Source organism: Schistocerca gregaria, chromosome 4, assembly GCF_023897955.1.
Source record: "Schistocerca gregaria isolate iqSchGreg1 chromosome 4, iqSchGreg1.2, whole genome shotgun sequence".
Lineage (NCBI taxonomy): Eukaryota > Metazoa > Arthropoda > Insecta > Orthoptera > Acrididae > Schistocerca > Schistocerca gregaria.
The window spans coordinates 373,394,856-373,416,962 of NC_064923.1; the positions used below are offsets into that span (position 1 = coordinate 373,394,856).

At 45.3% G+C, this 22,107-nt stretch overlaps 1 protein-coding gene across 1 annotated transcript in view; it reads left to right on the plus strand.

Annotated features, from left to right (window-relative positions):
- Nucleotides 1-22,107, plus strand: part of LOC126266832 (protein jagged-1b) — a 521,463-nt gene that overhangs the window by 385,428 nt on the left and 113,928 nt on the right. The window contains exon 3 of the mRNA XM_049971392.1: nucleotides 18,534-18,588. Coding sequence (XP_049827349.1) covers nucleotides 18,534-18,588 — 55 coding nt within the window. The remainder of the gene's footprint in view (nucleotides 1-18,533; nucleotides 18,589-22,107) is intronic.

Below are 22,107 nucleotides of genomic sequence, written 5' to 3' on the forward strand. Positions count from 1 at the left end.
ACACACACACACACACACACACACACACCAAACAACGTGATACAGTGGTTAGGGACACAAATCTCACACTCGGATGGAGCAGATGTTCAAATCACCGGCCAGATTTAAATTGTCCATGTTTTTCCAAACTCTCCTAATACTGAAGGAATGCTTCGTTACAAAGCCTCGATATCGAAGGGACGTTAAGCCCTAAATCTTACACATACACACACACCACCCCGTCTTTCGACTGCAATTTCAATTTAACTCTTTTTTCAGAACTATTCCCCCCCACTGCCCTCCCCCTTCCTTCTGATCAAAACACATTGAAGTCGTTCCCGTTCTTAACTAATAACTATTCCATCCTTAATGGACTGCATTGTGAAGGCAGTCACTGATAATAGCTGGAATGGAACTATTTTTTGTGTCAGTTACCAATTTATTTTTCGTGCTACGCTTTACAAAGGCTAGTACCATCGGCATCAGGTGAAAAATCAGTGCGGTTAGTACAGCTTACAAACTTCCTTAGACAGTTAAAAAGCTAGATGTCGCTTAGCGATGGTGCTTAAAACCATACGCAAAAGTATTTTGCATTTTCAGCGGTATTAGTGCAAAGAGAATGCTGCATATTTCTGGTGGTTGCATGTGCTCGTTACTGTACATTTTTTTTTTACTCTCGTCAAAGATGATTCCTACTTTTTATCAGTGAAAATGAATGGCAGAGTTAGATAATCTCTCCAAGGCCTCTGATAGGTACGCGGATTGAGCCGTTACAGACGTTTTAGTATACGCAGTAAGGGTACCTAGTTCATACTTTAAGAATATTTAATGTGGTAAACGATAAGTCAACGAATTCATAGGTTTCATCATTATAACGGGACAACATAAAATCAAATTCACACAGTGTTGCTATAAACCGTTAAATGTGGGCAACAAGGTTTCAAAGACTTAAGCCAATGTATGCAGCTACCTTTCACTTGTTCGAGGTCCGACGCGATACGCGAACAGGTACTGGTTGTATTAATATGGCGTAGCAAAGGTAAGTCTCGAAACTCAAGTAAACAGATTCGAGTTTTTTTTTCCCCCTATCACATGGTCCGCAGCGCGTGGTCGTGCGGTAGCGTTCTTGCTTCCCGCGCCCGGGGTTCCCGGGTTCGATTCCCGGCGGGGTCAGGGATTTTTCTCTGCCTCGTGATGACTGGGTGTTGTGAGATGTCCTTAGGTTAGTTACGTTTAAGTAGTTCTAAGTTATAGGGGACTGATGACCATAGATGTTAAGTCCCATAGTGCTCAGAGCCATTTGAACCAGCCATTTCAATCACATGAATGAATTTCTGTGTGCGTAAGGGTTACTATAAAACACGAAAAGTCTTCCCAGCGTGTTAGTCTTCAACAGGCTGCGAAACTTTTAAGTAACGAGGAGCTTAAAATAAAACGTGACCCGTCTAAGAACGAGCTTGGTAGCGGCCTGTCTCCGGTAACTGTTCGTGAGTTACAACTGTTTTCGAATGCAAAAATTTCCCTTGCCTTTCAGCGCCAGACGGTCGGTGGGACACTGATGGATAGGTGAACTGGCTTACCTATAATTATACGCTGGTTGACTTGACGTAGCCTGTGTGCGCTGCAAGTCAGGTTGGTTACCTGCGTGTTTCTCTCTGGCAGTAATGGGCGTGTACTTTTTCATTCGAGCCGAAGTATTTTCTACCTTTGGACTCTTAATGAATCTCGCGGAAAAGGAAAGAATAAGATAAGGTAGTTATTCTTGACGACCATTTTTCACGAAGTACTTTTCGAATGAGTCTTTATTAATGAATTAGACGGGAAATTCAACTGGCAGAATTTGCTGTCTTTGTTCAGAAAAGGCGAACTCTCTTTTTCTGCATTGATTTGGTCGCGTTGTCATGACAGCGAATTGCCCTGTTGGTAGAAAGTGAAGTAATAAGGTACTATCATTACTCCAGACTACTAAACGAAAAGATTACGCTGTCATTCAGACCGTTCTGGTGGCGAAGAGAAAAGCTAGCACTTACAGCTAGATCTGACGAAATTGTTTTAAATGAAATACCTCAACTGAACAGTAGATTCGTAACCAACGAGCCTGTGTCATTTTATTACGAGCCTCATTATACCATTTCTTGCTGGCTTTTTCTTCGGTTATATATCTTTCAAATTTCGCCGCGCTTTCCTAATGGGTACGTTTGTCGTACGTCCCACATTGATCTCTGCGGTTATTTCATCGAGTGTTGCTTGTCTGTTAACACTGACAACTCTACGCAAACGCCGCTGCTCTCGGTCGTTAAGTGAAGGCCATCGGCCACTGCATTGTCTGTGGTGAGAGGTAATGCCTGAAACTTGGTATTTCGGCAAACTATTGACAATGAGGATATTGGAATACTGAATTACCTCACGATTCCCTAAATAGAATGTCCCATGCATCTAGTTCCAGCTGTCATACCACGTTCAAAGTCTGTTAGTTTCCGTCGTGCGGCAATAATCACGCCGGAAACTTTTTCCCATGAATCACCGGAGTGCAAATGACAGCTCCGCCAAGCCGGCCGGTGTGGCCGAGCGGTTCTAGCTGCTTCAGTCTGGAACCGCGCGACCGCTACGGTCAGAGGTTCGAATCCTGCCTCGGGCATGGGTGTTTGTGATGTCCCATAGTGCTCAATGCCAGTTTTGAACAGCTCCGCCAACGCACTGCCCTTCTATACCTTGTGTACGCGATACTACCGCCATCTGTATATGAGCGTAACATTATCCCATGACTTTTGACACCTCTGTGTTTCTTTCCGAGATGATAATTAAAACTTATCATTGGTACCTGATGCCAATTACCTGCCATAAGATACTGTAAGGTTTGTTGATTATTAGGTTTAAATGTTTGGCACTCTTATTTATTTAGAGAGATAACGCTTGGTCACTAGTATCGAAGCGGAGAATAATTGCAACGTTGCAGTACGATGAACTGCCGAAGACGACGATCGCTCCTATGTGAGGTGGGCACACGATGCAAACGGCGCCGTCGCCGGCGCCTGCCCGAGAGGCGGAATGCAGCCGTCGGAATGCCGTATACGGGCGCCACGGCGCCGCCGCGGCAGGCGCTGACTGACGGCTTGGTGCGCGCGTGGCCGCCTTGTACTCGTAGCTGAGACTTCCTGCTGCACAGCGACTTGTATGGGCAGCAGCCCCCCCCCCCCCCCCCCTCCCCCGGTACTCGTACGACGCCACACATGTCACGGGGCCGCGCGTTACTGGCTGGACGCTATCTGCATAACTCCCTTACTGCTAACGCCCGTATTCGGTGTGGAGTCAGAGAGGCCTCTCATCAGCATTTGCTGCACAGCTCCGTGTAAAATATCGCTGCCAATTTTAGACCTATTTCATAACGGCCGCGTCGTAAGGTTCTCCTTAGACGGCATCTTTATATCACCGAAACTTATTCTCCGCTCTCTCCTCATGTTATGAGCTTGTTTTCATTGTTCAGTTAGCAAAGTCTGTTCATTCCCACCTCCTGAATATTGTTTTCAAATGTCTGCTACAATATCGCTTTTTTCTGACCCTCTTGGCCACCCGGAGTGGCCGAGCGGTTCTAGACACTTCATTCTGGAACCGCGCGACCGCTACGGTCGCAGGTTCGAATCCTGCCTCGGGCATGGATGTGTGTTATGTCCTTAGGTTAGTTAGGTTTAAGTAGTTCTACGTTCTAGGGGACTGATGACCTCAGATGTTAAGTCCCATAGTGCTCAGAGCCATTTGTACCTTTTTTTATCCTCTTAATTCGTCTGAATTCTATCCTGTGTAGTTTACTTCATAGAATTGCGTACGAAGTGTGTTCAAAAAGGATCGGGCATTTTGTTTTTTAGGAAATAATTTTATTTATTCGTCTATATCACTGTGGTCATCTGCAAAGTATGGTGTCATGTATCGATATCACCCCACTGGTGTCGTACGGATGGTAACGCAATTGCAAGTTTCAGTTACACTTCTACAAGCCCGCCCGGGTGGCCGTGCGGTCTAACGCACGGCTTTCCGGGAGGGAAGGAGCGCCTGGTCTCCGGCACGAATTCACCCGGTGGATTTGTGTCGAGGTCCGGTGAACCGGCCAGTCTGTGGATGGTTTTAGGCGTTTTTCCATCTGCCTCGGCGAATGCGGGTTAGTTCCCCTTATTCCGCCTCAGTTACACCATGTCGGCGATTGGTGCGCTAACAAGTTCTCGACGTACGCGTACACCATCATTACTCTACCGCGCAAACATGGGGGTTACTTTCGCCTGGTGTGAGACGTTCCCTGGGAGTCCACCTGGGGCCGAACAGCACAATAACCCTGGGTTCGGTCTGGGGCGAAGGAGGAGTGAAGTGGACTGCGGTAGTCGTCGTGGGGATGTGGACCACTGCGGCTGCGGCGGGGACGGAGCCTCTCTGTCGTTTCTAGGTCCCCGGCTAAGATACAATACAATACAATAGACTCCTACAGCGGTCGCGCCAGGTGAGGCGGACACAGTGCTGTGCGCCCAATAAGACACACCTCCAGTGGCTCCGTACGACGATCGCCACCGCCGCTACGATACAGGACGGCCGGCAGCAGGTTCAAATGGTTCAAATGGCTCTGAGCACTATGAAACTTAACATCTGAGGTCATCAGTCCCTTAGACTTAGAACTACTTAAACCTAACTAACCTAAGGACATCACACATATCCATGCTCGAGGCAGGACTCGAACCTGCGACCGTAGCAGCAGCGCGGTTCCCGACTGAAGCTCCTAGAACCGCTCGGCCACAACGCGGCCGGCCCGGCAGCAGGAACTCAACCCAATTGCACTCCGTGCCAAATCGCCACGTAACGTTACGCCATCTGGTCATGACTAACACGATAGTCTGTGCTTTGTACAGGGAGACTCTTCCTTATTAACACTGATGAGCTGGACTCTGTTTCTTGCTGCATCATCTGTAATGAGTCTTCGCTGGCTTCGAAAAATACAAGTTAAATAAATCTGCTTCTGTTCAGCTTTCCCACGACGGCAGTTACTGCAGCGCTCTGTAGGCCAACTCTCCTTACTGTTGCGTCGTACAAAACATAAAACAGCCCCCATTAGGTATTATAGTTATGGCAGCACTTATGCCAGTCCCCGAAACACTTTTGGAACACGATCTTCAAATTGTTTCTTAGCTCTCTCAGCGATGGGCTTTTAATCCCATGTATGCTTGTCAAACTACCGCCCCTTAAGGTCCTTTTTATTTTTGGAAACACAAAAGAGCCACACAGTGCCGTATCTGGCGAATGTGGACGCCGCACATAATTACATTGTTGTTTCTCATCAAAAATTGACTAAAATGCGATGAACTGTTAGTAGAGACACTAACGTGGTCCAAAAACTATGAACTGTTACGCCACAAATCCGGGCGTTTTTTTTTTCAGATTGTTTCCCGCAACGACGTTTGAAGTTGTAGGCAGTATTCCTTACTGATCGTTTGCCCTTTTGGCAAGTAGTTAACTATGCTGTTAAAATCTACCGCACTTGTCGAACTCTTATCGATCTTAGCGATTTCGTCACCTTGTAATAAAATAAATAAATAATATCAAATCGTAGCGTAACATATTTAATCTTCTCTACAACTGACAACAGAGTAAACATCCATTATGACTACCAGTATACAGGAATCTTTCAGTTATGTTTACTAACACAAAAACGAAAAACCGCACGAATCGGACTAATACAACCCGCGACATCACAAAATTCGCGATACATTTTGAACACACCTCGTATGTTCTATAGGATAGAATGCAGATTAGAATTTAACAAAACTCAGAATGCGGAAGGTGAGATGCCGTGTTCTTTTTAAGGAAACCACCGTGGCATTTACCATGAACCATGTAGGAAAATCAGGAAGAACCTATCAGGATTTGCAGACAGGGGTTTGAATCCTGTTCCTATCGAAAGCAAATCCAATGTAACCATTTAACCACCATGCCCGAAGTGCCTATCGTATATTTCGGACGAAATGCGCAACCGTTCGAAATTCGCCTAAGTAGTACAGGTAACTGCTCAAAAAAACTATACGAGTTTGCCACAATGTGAGAGCAGCCGTCCCTGATTCGTTGCACGGATGCATTTAATTACTCTGCCTAGCGAGCTACCATCCATTACGCACTCAGTCCGAGCAAGTACACCTTCACGTCGAGGACACCAGTGAGTGATTCACTTATTCCGCTCGTACCTGCCAAGGTTAAGGAAAGGAATCCTGTATGATATGTGCATAAAAATGTGCCAAGTCATTTCCCGTAACGACTAAAATTGCCATGAATGCGTTCATGCGTGCTACTTGCCGGAAAGCGGTTTCTGTACGAAGCACTTAACGAACAAGAACAGAAGATCAGACGTCATGTGGATGAACAATAGCGTCATCGCAGCTACCGTTTCTTCGAATCAAAGCTGCTGCTCGAAGTGTGTGGAGAGATGCGTTCTCTGGATCAAGACAGTCCGATTTTTCGACCTGTTTCGTCTCATTATTCTTTTTTCCCCACTAACCACTGTAGATGAATATTGGTGTACTAGCTGCAATAACGAGGTGGTGAACGAAATGAATGATCTAATGAGTACACAATGTGGATTGACAGTAAACTGAAGAACGGCTTGAGTGACGAGGAGTAACTGAAATGAGATTAGCTATAAATTAAAGTCAAATTTGGAGACCAAGTGCTATCAGAAGAGGACGAATTTTACTACCTTGGAAACACGATAACACTGACGGACGAAGCAAGAACTACTAAGAAAGCAGATTATCACAGGCAAAGAGGGCATTCCCTACCAAAAAAAGTCTAGTAGCGTGAAACATCGGCCTTATTGTTAGGAAGAAATTTCTGATAATGTTCGTTTGTAGTAGACCATTGTATGGAAGTAAATTATGGATTGCGCGAAAATCCGGAAAAGAAGACAACTGAAGCGTTGGTGAGGCAGCTGTAGACGGAAGATGGAGATTGGAACACATAGGGGAGACGGTTGTAATTAGTGGATACTGCACCCAGGAAAACATGATGTTTTTTGATCGGAACTTAAGGTCAATGATTGGTTTTAGAATCACTTGAAGGAAGACGCACTAGACATGGCTACAAACAGTTTCCACAATTTTCTATAGTTTTTGTTGTTACTAGACATGAGATTGTGCTTAGTGCAGCACTTAATATTTCGAGTTTTAGATATTTAAATATATCAAATATATTTTTTAATTCTTCAGTTACAGAATTTTACGCCAAGTAAAACTGCACATAATTTGAAAACTACATACGAATATAACGTACGGTAAACCCACATTTCGTCGGTCGTGAACCATCTTGTACGTTGAAACAGATGTAAGCTTTTTTACCGTGCAACACTGGATATCTGATGATAATTACCTGTGTTTCTCCAATGTCTTAACAGTTTTACCTGTCTTGAAAATGGAAATTTGTATTAGTTTCAAATAGCTTCCATTCCAAAATCTGACTTTTAACCGGTGTTTGATAATACTCCTGCACAATTTGATTTCATTTGCTGGTTATCGTGTGTAGTAGAGTAATACAGTAACAGATAGAAGACCAAATACTTTACTGATAAAATTTTGTCGATCGCAAAACTTTCAAATTTCAGTACAATATTTGTTCCTAGGTACACGACCATGTTGTACCTTGGAACACATTTTTACAATTGGATACACGTTAATTTTCCTGAATAATTTCTGTAATTTCAGAAAAAATATTATTACTATGTAGTATTCCGCCTAATAGCAGGTCCGTGTCATCGCACAAAGAATTTCTGATTCTAGTGTCTTCAATTTTTTCCTTCAGTCTGTTTTATCTCCTTCCTCGTTCTGCAGTTCCTCCTACGTCGTGTGAGTCCCTCGTGTCCAACTGTGTGCCCGATTCAGTTGGCCGTCCTCTGAAGAATCATATTCAGAATAGTTCTCTTCTCTCCAGCCCTTCTCCACACATCGTTGTTCGTCACCCGATCTGTCCACTTGGTTTTCTCTATTTTTCTCCAGCACCACATTTCAGAACTTTCCAGGTAGTTTTTCTCTATTTTTCTCGTCGTCCACGTCTCTGCTCCGTACAGTGCAATGCTCTAGGTGTAGTAATTCACCGATTTCTTCCTGAATTCCAAGCTCAACATTCTGGTCAGCAACACACATAAAAAGTGAATACCACCATTTAAAAATGGAACAGGAAAATTTGTTAAATTTTTTATCTGAAAAGTGTTCCAAGCTAAAAAAAGTCCCCCGTATAACCATAACTGAGAAAGGGCTACTCTGGACTGAAGAAGTTGGCACAGGAGAGAAAATTATGGCGAACCACATTAAGCCAGTCAGACACTCCCTCCCTCCCTCTCTCCAAACTTCCTCCCCCACAAAGTTGCCGATAACAGCACCTCAATTGCATGAGGGATTCTCGATGAGAAGGGCAGCGAAAAGGATAAAAATGGTTCAAATGACTCTGAGCACTATGGAACTTAACTTCTGAGGTCATCAGTCCCCTAGAACTTAGACCTACTTAAACCTAACTAACCTAAGGACATCACACACATCCATGCCCGAGGCAGGATTCGAACCTGGAACAGTAGCGGTCGCGCGGTTACAGACTGAAGCGCCTAAAACCGCTCGGCCACACTGGCCGGCCCGAAAAGGATACGCGGGGATTAAGCCACCTCGGCTGCCGACGAGGAGCTGCACGGTGTCCGCGCTGTCACACTGCATTCGCGCCACGTCTCGCTGCCGGATTGGGGAGCGCGGCGGACAAGACGCGATGCGGCCGATGATGTCTGGAGGGTTCGGCGCCGTCCGGCGTGTATCAGTTGGCCCGGGCGCGCGCGTGCGCCGCTAGGCCAGCTGCCGAGATGTCACGGCGCGATGCGCAAATTCCTGAAGCGCCGCCAGCCTGCCGCGGTCGTGTCGTGTCGGCCTTAACCGCGCCACCCCCTCCCCCTGCCGTCGCGACGCTATCGTCGGTGCTGCCCGGGGGCGCCCTGACTTCTAACGCCCGCATCCCTCCGTAGTCTAGTGGCCAGCGTCGCCGGTTGCTGACGCGGAGGTCTCTGTTGATGGTCCCAGAAGCGTCGTCAGGAGGGGATAGGGGTAGGGGAGGGGGAGGGGAAGGCAAGAGGGACAATTCGCCTCCTCCTAGAGTCTGTGGTAGACTTCTTATTAGTGACAGACTTCTCTTCGACGAGGGGTGTCCAGAAAATAAGTTCCTATCGGTCGCGAAATGAAAACCCTATGAAGCTTCGCATAGAAGTGTTGGGCAGTGTCTCCAGTACGCCCATCGGTCGCGGCACGTTGCAATATGCAGTTCTGAACGCACAGTCAGCACATAAAGATGCTTATAATGTATACATCTACATACATACTCCGCAATCTACCATACGGAGGGTACCCCGTACCACAACTAGCACCTTCTCTCCCTGTTCCACTCCCAAACACAACGAGGGAAAAATGACTGCCTGTATGACTCTGTACGAGCCCTAATCTCTCTTATCTTATCTTTGTGGTCTTTCCGCGAAATGTAAGTTGGCGGCCGTAAAATTGTACAGCAGTCAGCCTCAAATGCTGGTTCTCTAAATTTCCTCAGTAGCGATTCACGAAAAGAACGTCTCCTTTCCTCTAGAGACTCCCACCCCAGTTCCTGAAGCATTTCCGTAACTCTCGCGTGATGATCAAACCTACTAGTAACAAATCTAGCAGCCCGCCTCTGAATTGCTTCTATGTCCTCCCTCAATCCGACCTGATAGGGATCCCAAACGCTCGAGCAGTACTCAAGAATAGGTCGTATTAGTGTTTTATAAGCGGTCTCCGTCACAGATAACCACATCTTCCCAAAATTCTACCAATAAACCGAAGACGACTATCCGCCTTCCCCACAACTGCCATTACATGCTTGTCCCACTTCATATTGCTCTGCAATATATGGTCTCCCGTCAAGTACGGATGCCCGCCAAGAGATTTCGCCTGATTTCACGCAACCCCATACAAAGTAACTGCATTTACTTCTACAGGACAAATTTCAGCCGCACAATGCAGGGGCAATGTAGACGTTCCTGTGCGTTTTCGATGGGAAGTGTTTGATCAGCAACCATGCAGCCCGGACGTGGCTTCTTCCGATTTTCGTCTTTGCTCACATGAACGAAGACACTATTTTGACGCAGTCAACGAGCTGGGGGTCAGCTTAGAGAATTGGCGGAAACAACAGGCGGCTGTATTCTGTGACGAGGGTATTGGAAATTTGGTATGTGCACTACGACAAACGTCTAAGTCGAAGTGGTGACTATGTAAAGAAGTAGCCGGAAGGGTAGCTAACTGTTACAAATAAAACATTTCTGACTTTCACTATGGTTTCCATTTCGCGACGGACCGGAACTTACTTTTTGGACAACCATCGTAATTCTAGTAATTTGTGTCTCATTCTACCTACTCCGAATACTTATTGACAATGAAAACTTCTTATCATAAACCAGTGCTATGGTGTGAGAATTATTAAAACGTTGTTGGCCTCCTCCTTTTAAACATTACAGCGATGAACTTGTTACCGTCTGAAACTAGGGCATAAAGTAACAGAAAAATTAGAAAGGCGTGTAGCACGTGGATATCAAGCTGATGGAGAAACACGGGTGGTTCTCAGCGGTAGACGCACAGTAAATATTCTTGGAGGAGTATGAGCGATCCGGCGATTTGATTTCGCAATTAGGAGGCCATTAATTGGGACGAGTAGCTCAGCGGAGTCGCGTGATTAATGAGAGCGGCGGCCGTGTCCGCTATTAGGCGGCAGCTGAGACGCTAGGCCGGATTCCGCCGACGGCGGTGGCACTGCTCGCTCGCGAGGGGCAGGCGAGATGCGCCGATAGCGGCGCCCCGGACCACACACGAGCTGGCCTGGCCTAGCCGCCAACGGCAGTGCGAACCCGCGCATGACTTGCACCTAGAATCGCCTGTCCGCACCGCTCCTGCAGGCCCCACTTCCCACTGCTCTCTTCCTGCTGCACACGGTGCTCTTTTGGTTTGCGGTAATCTGCTTACACTTCGTCTCAGCGTTCATATTCTGGAACGATTCTGTTAGACCTTGGCTTCTATGAGACGATGATAAAGTCGACTTGCACGTGTTTTTTCTTCTTACATCACTGGGGAACATTAGTACCCCTTAGAGAGATCGTTAGAGATGTAACTCCACTTGTCCAATGGACTGAAAGGCATTCGGGCTTCAATTACTGTGATCAAAGCTGTCTAAATCGCTTAATATATTTCCTTATTTACTCTACTGGCCATTAAAATTGCTACACCAAGAAGAAATGCAGATGATAAATGGGTATTCATTGGATAAATATATTATACTTGAACTGACATGTGATTACTTTTTCGCTCAATTTGGGTGCATAGATCCTGAGAAATCAGTACCCAGAACCACCAGCTCTGGCCGTAATAACGGCCTTGATACGCCTGGGCATTGAGTCAGAGCTTGGATGGCGTGTACAGTTTCAGCGGACCATACAGCGTCAACACGATACCACAGTTCATTGAGAATAGTGACTGGAGTATTGTGACGAGCCTGTTGCTCGGCCACCATTGACCAGATGTTTTAAATTGGTGAGAGATCTGGAGAATGTGCTGGCCAGGACAGCAGTCGAACATTTTCTGTATCCAGAAAAGCCCGTACAGGGCCTGCAACACGCGGTCGTGCATTATCCTGCTGAAATGTAGGGTTTCGCAGGGATCGAATGAAGGATAGAGCCACGGGTCGTAACACATCTGAAATGTAACGTCCAATGTTCAACGTGCCGTCAGTGCGATCAAGCGGTGACAGAGACGTGTAACCAATGGCACCCCATACCATCACGCCGGGTGATACGCCACTATGGCGATGACGAATACATGCTTCCAATGTGCGTTCACCGCGCTGTCGTCAAACACGGATGCGACCATCATGATGCTGTAAACAGAACCTGGAATCACCCGAAAATGACGTTTTGCCATTCGTGCACCCAGGTTCGTCGTTGAGTACACCATCGCAGGCGGTCTTGTCTGTAATGCAGCGTCAAGGGTAACCACAGCCATGGTCCCCCGAGCTGATAGCCCATACCGCTGCAAACGTAGTTGAACTGTTCGTGCAGATGGTTGTTGTCTTGCAAACGTCCCCATTAGCTGACTCAGGGATGGAGACGTGGCTGCACGATCCGTTACAGCCATTCGGATAAGATGCCTGTCATCTCGACTGCTAGTGATACGAGGCCGCTGGGATCCAGCACGGCGTTCTGTATTACCCTCCCGAACCCACCGATTCCATATTCTGCTAACAGCCATTGGATCTCGACCAACGCAAGTAGCATTGTCGCGATACGATAACCGCAATCGCGATAGGCTACAATGCGACCTTTATCAAAGTCGGAAACGTGATGGTACGCATTTCTCCTCCTTCCACGAGGCATCACAACAACGTTTCACGAGGCAACGCCGGTCAACTGCTGTTTCTATATGAGAAATCGATTGGAAACTTTCCTCATGCCAGCACGATGTAGGTGTCGCCACCGGCGCCAACCTTGTGTGAATGCTCTGAAAAGCTAATCATTTGCATATCACAGTATCTTCTTCCCGTCGGTTAAATTTCACGTCTGTAGCACGTCATCTTCGTGGTGTAGCAATTTTAATTTGCAGTAGTGTACGTTTTCTCTCGTAGTACGACAATGAAAATTCAGAATCTCATCGTCCGTGGTTTCAGTAAAAGTCGTATAGTTTCCCTAGGCAAGCGCTGGTGTTCCGTCCTCTGATCGCTTAAGGCACAGAAATCGCACTGATATACACACACGTAACGTGGACATCCCTACTGTCTCACTCAGAGACGAATGTAATGAAATACGTTCGTTGATACACTTAGGGGTGGATGATTTGCTGACTTGCATATTATCAGACAAATTTTCAAGACTGGTCAATATTCTCAAATTTCACTTTTTGTGTAACTCTTTCACATAATTTGAGAACGTTTGTTGCCCCAAGAACCAAATTAGACAGTAATTTCATAAAACTATATGTATCTTTAGCTATTAATATATATCTGTTCGACGTTTTTAAATAGAATATTTTAAGAGCAAAATGGTAACTATATATATATATATATATATATATATATATATATATATATATATATATATATATATATATATATATATATATGTATGTATATATGACGTGAATATGAAAGCCACGATTCTAGATCAACGATATGAAATTTGTACACGAAAAGAGAAACCGTGAAAGATGTGTATATCCTCTTTTTAATTTTGACGCTAAATATTTGGAACTCCTTGTATGCTCATAAGTTTCATCGGTATTCCTGTTCTCAAAATTATTAGTGAGCTATTAGAGAAGTATATCATCCTTTAAAAGACAGAATCGTAATTTTACTGTGGAATCTTGCGTTAACAGTAGCAATATGTGTCAGAGCTGCTACCATCTGTTTCGCGTATTTCTCCTCCCCAATAATCAAAACAATGTAAAGTGTTTTTGAGGAATGTTCTCTGCAGTTAGCTTACTGCATGAGTCTACCTCCAGCCTTCAGTATTTGTTTATTTATTTATACTTCTCACAAAAGTACTATTTTGATATCTTAAAGAAAAAAACTGAACAGTAAGCATGTCGGCAACAGCAAACACATGATAACAAAATTAACTTTCTAATTAAATTATTATATACTTACGTAATTATATGACTTATTGGTGAACGGCTTTTTCATGGCTAAGAAGGCGCCACTCATGCTGAGCATGCTCCCGTTAAATAACTAAAAGTTATCTCTACTGGGCAGCTTGTGTCAAAATATACAAATACGACAAAGAAATAAAAGTCATAGCTGCAATATCTGATAGCTGCAAAGCATCACTTGTTCAACAACCTATACTAAACCATTCGTCTAGTATCGTACGATACATACTAGTAGCAATATAGACTGGAACCCCAGTCTAAAACCTTATCTGCACAAAGCAGGCACAATACATTTATATAAAATCTTAAACTATCTTCTTCACTGCTGTCATATGTTTCCATATCACATATCAACACAGACCTCTCACAGTTGTACGAAATACATGAATAGGTGTAACATTTGGTAATGGGGCTTCTGCTGCCAGACGTGACAATAGCGTTGTTACAAACATGTTCATTTGAAACAGGATACTGCCTATCGATTGTAAAACGACCTGTGTCGCAGAATCCAACGTATGGTGTTTTACAGTGACTTGTGTATTAAATACTCGTCAAAAGTCATGTGATATCTGATGAAGTGAAATGATCATATGGCATCGTTGGCCGGGAGGCCCCAATCAGGGAAGTTCGGCCGCCTAGTGCAAGTCTTGTTTCAGTCGACGCCACATTGGGCGACTTGCGCGCCGGTGATGAGAATGAATTGATGATGGGGACGACACAGTAACCAGTCCCCGAGCAGAGAAAATCTGCAACCCGGCCGGGAATCGAATACGGGTCCTCTTGCATGGGAGGCGAGCACGGTACCACCCAACTGAGCAGGCGGACTATCTGATAAAACCAACGCACAGTATTGGAGTGCCTGTGTTATTCTGATTACCACGCAAAGTTCCAGACACTGCGGAGACTACAGCCGTTATGAAATACATGAAATGAATTCGCAATTTCGAATAAGGACAACCATCAGCTGTAGAATGGAATGACAACATTGAGGTTTGGGTGTGGCCGTAGGTCGTGCACAGATAGCCAAATGGTAAGGCAACCGCTCGCGATAAGCGGAAAATCTGGATTCGAATCCCAGTCCTGCACAAATTTTCATTGTCGTCATTCTAGTCTACAGCTGATGGTTGTCCTTATTCGCAATTGTGAATTTATTTCATGTTAAAACCGCGTATCTGAAAATAAATGGAAGTAAACATCTAGTCGTTGCAAAAATATTTGCTCACACTGGCTGAATACTACAAACTTCAGGAAAAGTCGCTACAGCTAAACAGTCACTTAAGTGGTATGCTCATAATGCTGCACCAACGCATTATTTAATTAGCACTGTCGCAGTGACGTCGCAAGCAGATAACAACTCCAGAGCAACTGCCGATAACTCGATGTGGCCGCCGCGATCGGTCCACCATCTGACTGGAGATCAGCCGTTGATAGTGGGGCGGAGCGAGCGCAAATGTGGCCGTCGCTGCTGGAAACCGTTTAAGCGGCGCTCAGCTGTGACGGCGTGGGGCTGCGATTTATGCGACTCATTATAATTGTTCGGCGGAGGCACACACGCAGCAAGGCCAGCCGGTGCCGGCCGCCGCTGCCAGGTGCTCTCTTGCAACTGCCAGATTTTTAACAGCCTACCCGCTGAACACGCGGGCGACGGTCTTTTTATCCGTAATTAATTTTGCCTTTTTTTCCACAGCCACATACCACGGGTTCCCCTCTCCCCGTCCCTCTCCACACAATCCTCTTACGCCCAGCATCCTTCCCTCTCACTCCCTTGCGCTCCATTCTGTGGAGATGTCCTCAGACGTTACTCCTATAATTCAATTGGCGCGACAGGCAAACAAGTCCCGTATTTCCACGGCCAATTTCCCGAGTCGTACACCAAGGAGAACGGGCTTCGAGCGCAAAGTTTTATGTCGCTTCGCCCAACATTTCTTCCTCTCTCTGTGTCATGTGTTTCTTTCCTACTGTCCTTCGACTTCTCGTAAGAAATATCGCGCGTGAAAGGCAATTTGTTTAGAGGAAATTTTGTTCTTCTTTCTTTTTTACTCCGCCCTTATTGAGAGACGCAGGTGTTCCATAATTGTGCGATCACGTGCCCCGCGAACAGTCTTATGATACATACAGTATTTCCGGTCTTACACGGTATAGTTGGACAGTGTCCCACTTCTCCACTTCTGTGAAAAAGAACAGTGTACGTAGACAGCACATTCCCAACTCGAGCAAAGTAGCCGTTATACAGAAAATTTCCTATTTTTCGGGGTGCACATTGCCCATTCATAGTTCGACGACGTTTGAACAAAAGAATAATCAAACGTTAAGTATTCTGTTATAGTTAGAAGGAATCTTTTCGTTTAGAACACAGTATTGTGCTTAAGAGCCATTTCTTTACCCTCAGAAGAGGATGCCGATTGCAGTCCGCTCCGTGATAATCGGGAACGTACTGCCTGTACAAATTACTCTGTGTATTCCTGGGTAGAGGAAGAGAGCGAAGAAGAAGTGATCGACGATTTCGTTATGGTGAATGTGAAATTTTAGGGGACTTAACTACTGAGGTCATCAGTCCCGTTATGGTGAACACCTAGCTACTGAATGCGTTGATATCTTATAGGATTATGTAGGAGAAAATACATTTGACTATACTGATGTTTTGACTCTCCACAAAAAAAGATACCAGGCGCCAAGGAAAAAGTGAATAATAAAGAGAAACATAAAAAAATGTACTGTTATTTCTCGAAAGCTAACTGATAGCAAGTGTATCGAAATACAGTGAGTTTGCAAATGGAACATGTTTCATGTGTAGAAAATAGCAGCTTCCGGTAAAAACAAGAGCATTTTAAATTACTGGTGTATTTCGATTACCCGTGCAGTCTCAGGCAAGTGTTAACCAGGAAAATCGAGAGTTTGCTGCTTATCCAATTTAATGTCTGCTGCAAAGTACTATATAAACTGCGGAATACATGGCGTGGACAAAACTGTCGAACACCAGAAACGTTACACATTATCATGCCTATCACGGTGCCGGAAACCCTTTGACATCCAAGACAGCTTCCAGTCGTCACCTAATGGCTAAATGCAGGTTCTCCATGCTTTTAAAGGGAACCTTAGACCATTCTTCCTCCAAAATAGTGGCAAGTTCAGATAACGAAGCTGGAGATGAAGAGCGAACACGTATCTTTCTCTCCGAAATAGACTATGAAGGATCTATAATATTGAGATCTGGTGACTGTGGTGTCCAAGTGAGACCCGACAATTCATCCTCGTACTCATAAAACCAGTCCTGGGAAATGAAGGCACTGTCGGCTTGGAACACAGCATGACCACTGGGGAACAACTATTGAATCATGGGACGGGCCTGATCAGCAAAAATCGTTATTATCCATTGGCAGTAATGCGATCTTACGGGTTAACCATTGAGGCCATGACATACCACGATATGGCTGCTCAAATCGTCTCCGAGTCCCCGCCGTGTTTCACTCGTGGGACGTAAACGCGGCCAGTAGTTGGAAACAGTGTAAACAAGACTCATTCGACCAAATAAATTTCTTCCATTGCCCCGTAGTCCAGGTTTTCAAAATGGTTAAAATGGCTCTGAGCACTATGGGACTCAACTGCTGTGGTCATTAGTCCCCTAGAACTTAGAACTACTTAAACCTAGCTAACCTAAGGACATTACACACATCCATGCCCGAGGCAGGATTCGAACCTGCGACCGTAGCAGTCGCACGGTTCCGGACTGCGCGCCTAGAACCGCGAGACCACCGCGGCCGGCTAGTCCAGGTTTCGGTATTCTGTTTTCAAGTTGCGGACATTTGCATCACTGCCGTGTGGGTTTGGAATTACAGGGCGCTTTGCGTTTCCCTGCTTGCGGAGCTGCCTATGTGTTGTTACAGTGCTGACAGAGCTCTCTACATTCAGTTTCGCAGAGACATTTTCAGCTGAAGTCCTCTTATTTTTCGTCACAATCCTCTTCAATCAGCGTCCTTCACGCTCAATTAACACAAACTTCCGTCCTCGTCGTGAGTTATGGGATGTTCTTTTCACTTTCCCTGTATGAGGTATAAATCTTTCATACGGTACCTCTTGAGACACCAAAACTTCATCTACTTTGGTTACGGAAGTACACGCGTTAGGAGCACCAACAAATTGTCCACGTTCGAATGCGCTGAGCTCCGACATGATGCACTCAAAACTACACAAAACACTGTTACGACCAGGACTGCCACTTGCAACGTGTTGAGGACGTTGCAAAGGTGTCGTTCGTGGTCAAATACAACAGCATCTCCGTTTGTGTTCAAGCATGAGTTTCTCGTGATGTCTTCGTATTTTTGTCCACTGTCTACGGCTACAGACGCGAAAAAGGCAGAAGGATAGGACTACCACGAAGAAGATGGTACGACCAGCTTCAAATTTCGGAACAGGCGAATGTCTATAACGCGAAAATTTGCAGAATGATGGTGGGTTGTTTTCGAAGCTATATGATGGCGAGCATTTACAACCGCATTGTGATTCACTTATCATTTCCTTGAAGCGCTCTCCTGTATGCTGCAGTAGATAAAAAAGAATTTGTGCATTTCTATTCTATTTACATAAAAAATGTTAGTTCCAAAGATCGTTGCAGAGCTGGACCGCAAGCTGAGCGGCGTTCTGCCGAAAGGGAACACCTCGCAGACAATGGCGCGGTGCTGAAGCGCGTCGCAAGAGCTCTCTTCCAGCTTTTATTTACCAAAGCTGTTAGCGCTGATCACTAGACCCGCTCGCTCTTTCTCTTTTTCTCTGTGTGCCCATGCGAGGCTCTCTTAATCCCCTGGCTTGGCTTGTGTTGGCTCACACAGTGTTTTCTTCTTCTCTTTGCAGAAGTCCTTCACGCTCATCCTGCAAGCCGTCGACTTGGACAACTCCACGCAGCCCGGTAAGTTTTATTACGGCTTATGCTCCCCTCTGACTTACTGTGCGATAAAATATAAAGCTGCACAATTACGAAACACGGATGTGAGCCCAACATCGTGCGAGGAGTCATGTGTCTACAGTTCGTGCCCCGAGCACACACATTGCTCCGTACGATATTGGGCGACGTTTGCTTGCTTTTACACTGTCTGCGTGTGCGTGTGAGTGAGTGAGTGTGGTGAATTATACATTCCGTGCTCGACTTGCGCTCGTACGATCTGAATTTTACGCTGTGAACCGCTCGTAAATCAGCCATCGGAGCAGCACAACGGGGTACGAGTAATTCGCCACGCTTCTCTTGCAGTCGCAGCGCTTGGATAACGAGATATGCTCACACTCGCACCTAAGACATTGTAGTCGCGATATTTCGGGAAATGCTTTGCAAATGGAGGGTGACCCTTGATAAGGAAACTGTGCAGTATAAATTACTATTTGTGTGAGTAATCCCGTCAATGGCGCAAACGTTGCGTAGTTACGCAGAGGACACGTTGTTTGTGTTCCTTTTTCTTCTCTATTAGAACTGATAAATCTAATCACAAATGCCAGTTAAATATGAGCTTAATTTTTGTACAAAATCTTTATTGAATCGGCACAAATGGTTGTAAGGTTGCTGTCCGAATATCGATGTGTGCATACGAGAAGGGTGACAATGTCGGTAAACTGTGCGAATAAGTGGCTCTGAGCACTATGGGACTAAACTGCTGTGGTCATCAGTCCCCTAGAACTTAGAACTACTTAAACCTAACTAACCTAAGGACATCACACACATCCATGCCCGAGGCAGGATTCGAACCTGCGACCGTAGCAGTCGCACGGTTCCGGACTGCGCGGCTAGAACCGCGAGACCACCGCGGCCGGCGAGAATAAGTGAAACTGCATTTCTGCCCGCATACATGGGTTTGTTTGCCCTGTGTGTAGTGCCGCTAGCAGTAGCAGTCGGTTGGTAGAATCATTGAAGACCTGCCACACTAAATGGCTGTACGAGACAATCGCGAGACTTTAATTTTGAAATATTTCGGCCGAGGATAACAAGAAAATTTTCTGAAATAGAGTAGTCGGTAGCCGGAAATTATCCAAGGTTTAATTAAACTGCTGATCAGATGGTGCAGTTAAAGGCAGTGGCATATGGTGATCTGTGTAGTTTAATTACTGTGGAGACACGTCGAGTAAGGTAGTCAAATTCAGTTCCGTAGCTCATCCCGCTTTAGGGAAAGAACAGATCCACGACACGGCGAACAACTAAAATGTAGCACCTGGAAAGTTCTATGGCGAACGGCAAGACCATTTCCCGCTATATCAGGCACAGGACCCATCAAGTAGAGAAATTCGTATTTCGGATTGACTGATAACCACCGCGTATCCGCGTTAGCGCGGAATGCTAACTCTTAAAAAAAAAAAGTCTTCATTTTGTTCTGTGTCCACCGTTTTTTTAAATGAAGTTGTAACCTTGCAGATAAGTTTCGTCCAAGTTACTGTCTATGTATTTGTGGTTTTTCTGTGTGCGGGATCTTAATGCCTTCCGTTCGTTCGCCATAAGCGTACCACTTATCATACTTTCTTAAATGATGTATTTTGACGGCTTTATATTTAGTTGTGCTCCGTTTTCTGTTTACTGAGAACTACACTTCATTTGCTCACTGTCATATAGGAGTTCGCGCATCAGTGTTCCTTTCTAAGGCTTTAGTTGAGATTCTTTCCTTCTTTTGTTTGTGACAGTGTTTCCACATGTGCGAAACTTATTATCACTACTCGACTTTTCTGATAGCAAATATCGCATTACAGTAATTTAATACTGTTGTATCTTTCTTCTGGAAGATTATTCTGATAGATTATTATACTCCGTGTTATTCATTTTTCTCGACATGCAATTACGCTTATTTTATGTTAGGTTATGCCCAATCATACTCCTCTCAGACTTGTGATAATTAACAGAATGCTACCTGCAGATCATGTTCGTCATCTTGTATCAAGGCGAGATCCTCAGTGAACAGCAAACAAATGAGGAAAACGCTGTTTGTAACGTTCAAGTCCCAGGGAACTAAGTTCTTCCATAGGTGGACTACATAGCCAGTTTACATATCGAATAATTTTGAGGAGACCATAAAGTGTAGCAAGTCTCTTCTTAGTATACTACGGTAGATACGAAATGGGATAGAAATTCTTGTCCGTCAATTTTAGATATCCTGTACAGTGAATTGGGTAAGGACGCCTGAAAACATTTCCAGAAATGAGTGTTTTTTTTTCTGTTAGGCTTAAAAGCTTCTTCATGTCTGAGTTCAGTTACCGAGTCCCTTCGCACTGGTTTTCTCGCTACGGTAATTACTCAGGTGCGTACAGTGCAAATAATGCGCATCGCGTGACGTCCGCAACTCTCGAGAGAACGAACATAAAGCGCCCGTGCACTTTAAGCTGCGGTAATTTGCCCGGCCTTCGTACTATGAGAGCGTTTCATTTACGGAGGAATTCTGCCTCGCTTATTTCATTTCTTCTGTTGTCTCTGGGGTCTTTTTAGTTCCCGCAAAGCAATTAAGGGATCGGGCAAGTGACAGCGCACACTTTTCCGACGAAGAAACACTGGCCACCTTAACCAGCAGCGAAGAGTAGGTGGACAAAATACACGGTTGTCGCGTCCAGCATCTGTTGCGCTGTACATGCAGGGGACATTTGGTGGAGGGGGGGAGGGGGGCAAGGAACAGGAGCGCGGAGGGTGAGAGGGGTGAAGAAAGAACGCAAAGAGCTACTCTCAGCGCTGGAGGAGATAATCGCAAGATACTCTGCGTATTTCTGCTACAAAGCAGCCGTTGGGAGTTGAACGTTTATGTTACGAAAGTTTTGTAACTATTTATTTGTCCATTAATAACATACAGTCGTTCCGTATGCTTGCCAGTAGTCTCAGAATTACTATCAGGCTTCATTAATGAACACCAGATCTAAACTATAGAATAAACGATGCACTGAAATTTTCGCTTCTTCTTGACAATTTAACGTAGTGTGCTGGAGCGAGAGCCTAAACTGAGGTTTAGAAAACCCGGTACTGTATTTCAACGGAGTAGTAGTGATTGGACGGCAGCTCAGTGTCTGAAAAAGACGTGCTCACCTGAGTGCTTAAATAGGCACGTAGCTGAATAGGGTGAACATCAAATGTTCATTTCAGCTTATAATAAGCAAAACGATTCCGCTGGACTGTGCAGACGTATCTCGTTACACGTCCGCGACCCAGGACGCCCAGCGAAATTCTCTGGAAATGTATCGAAGGTTAATTTGCAGAGCTGTTCGAGTAGGTGGCTAACGCCCGTTCGAACGCCATGGTCAGGGCAGTGGATCGCTGCAGAGCAGGAATGCAGGGCTTGACGTGCTCTACGAATAGGACGGCAAGTAGACGCGAGGCAAAAAGCGGCGGAACCAGATCTAAACTATAGAATAAACGATGCACTGAAATTTTCGCTTCTTCTTGACAATTTAACGTAGTGTGCTGGAGCGAGAG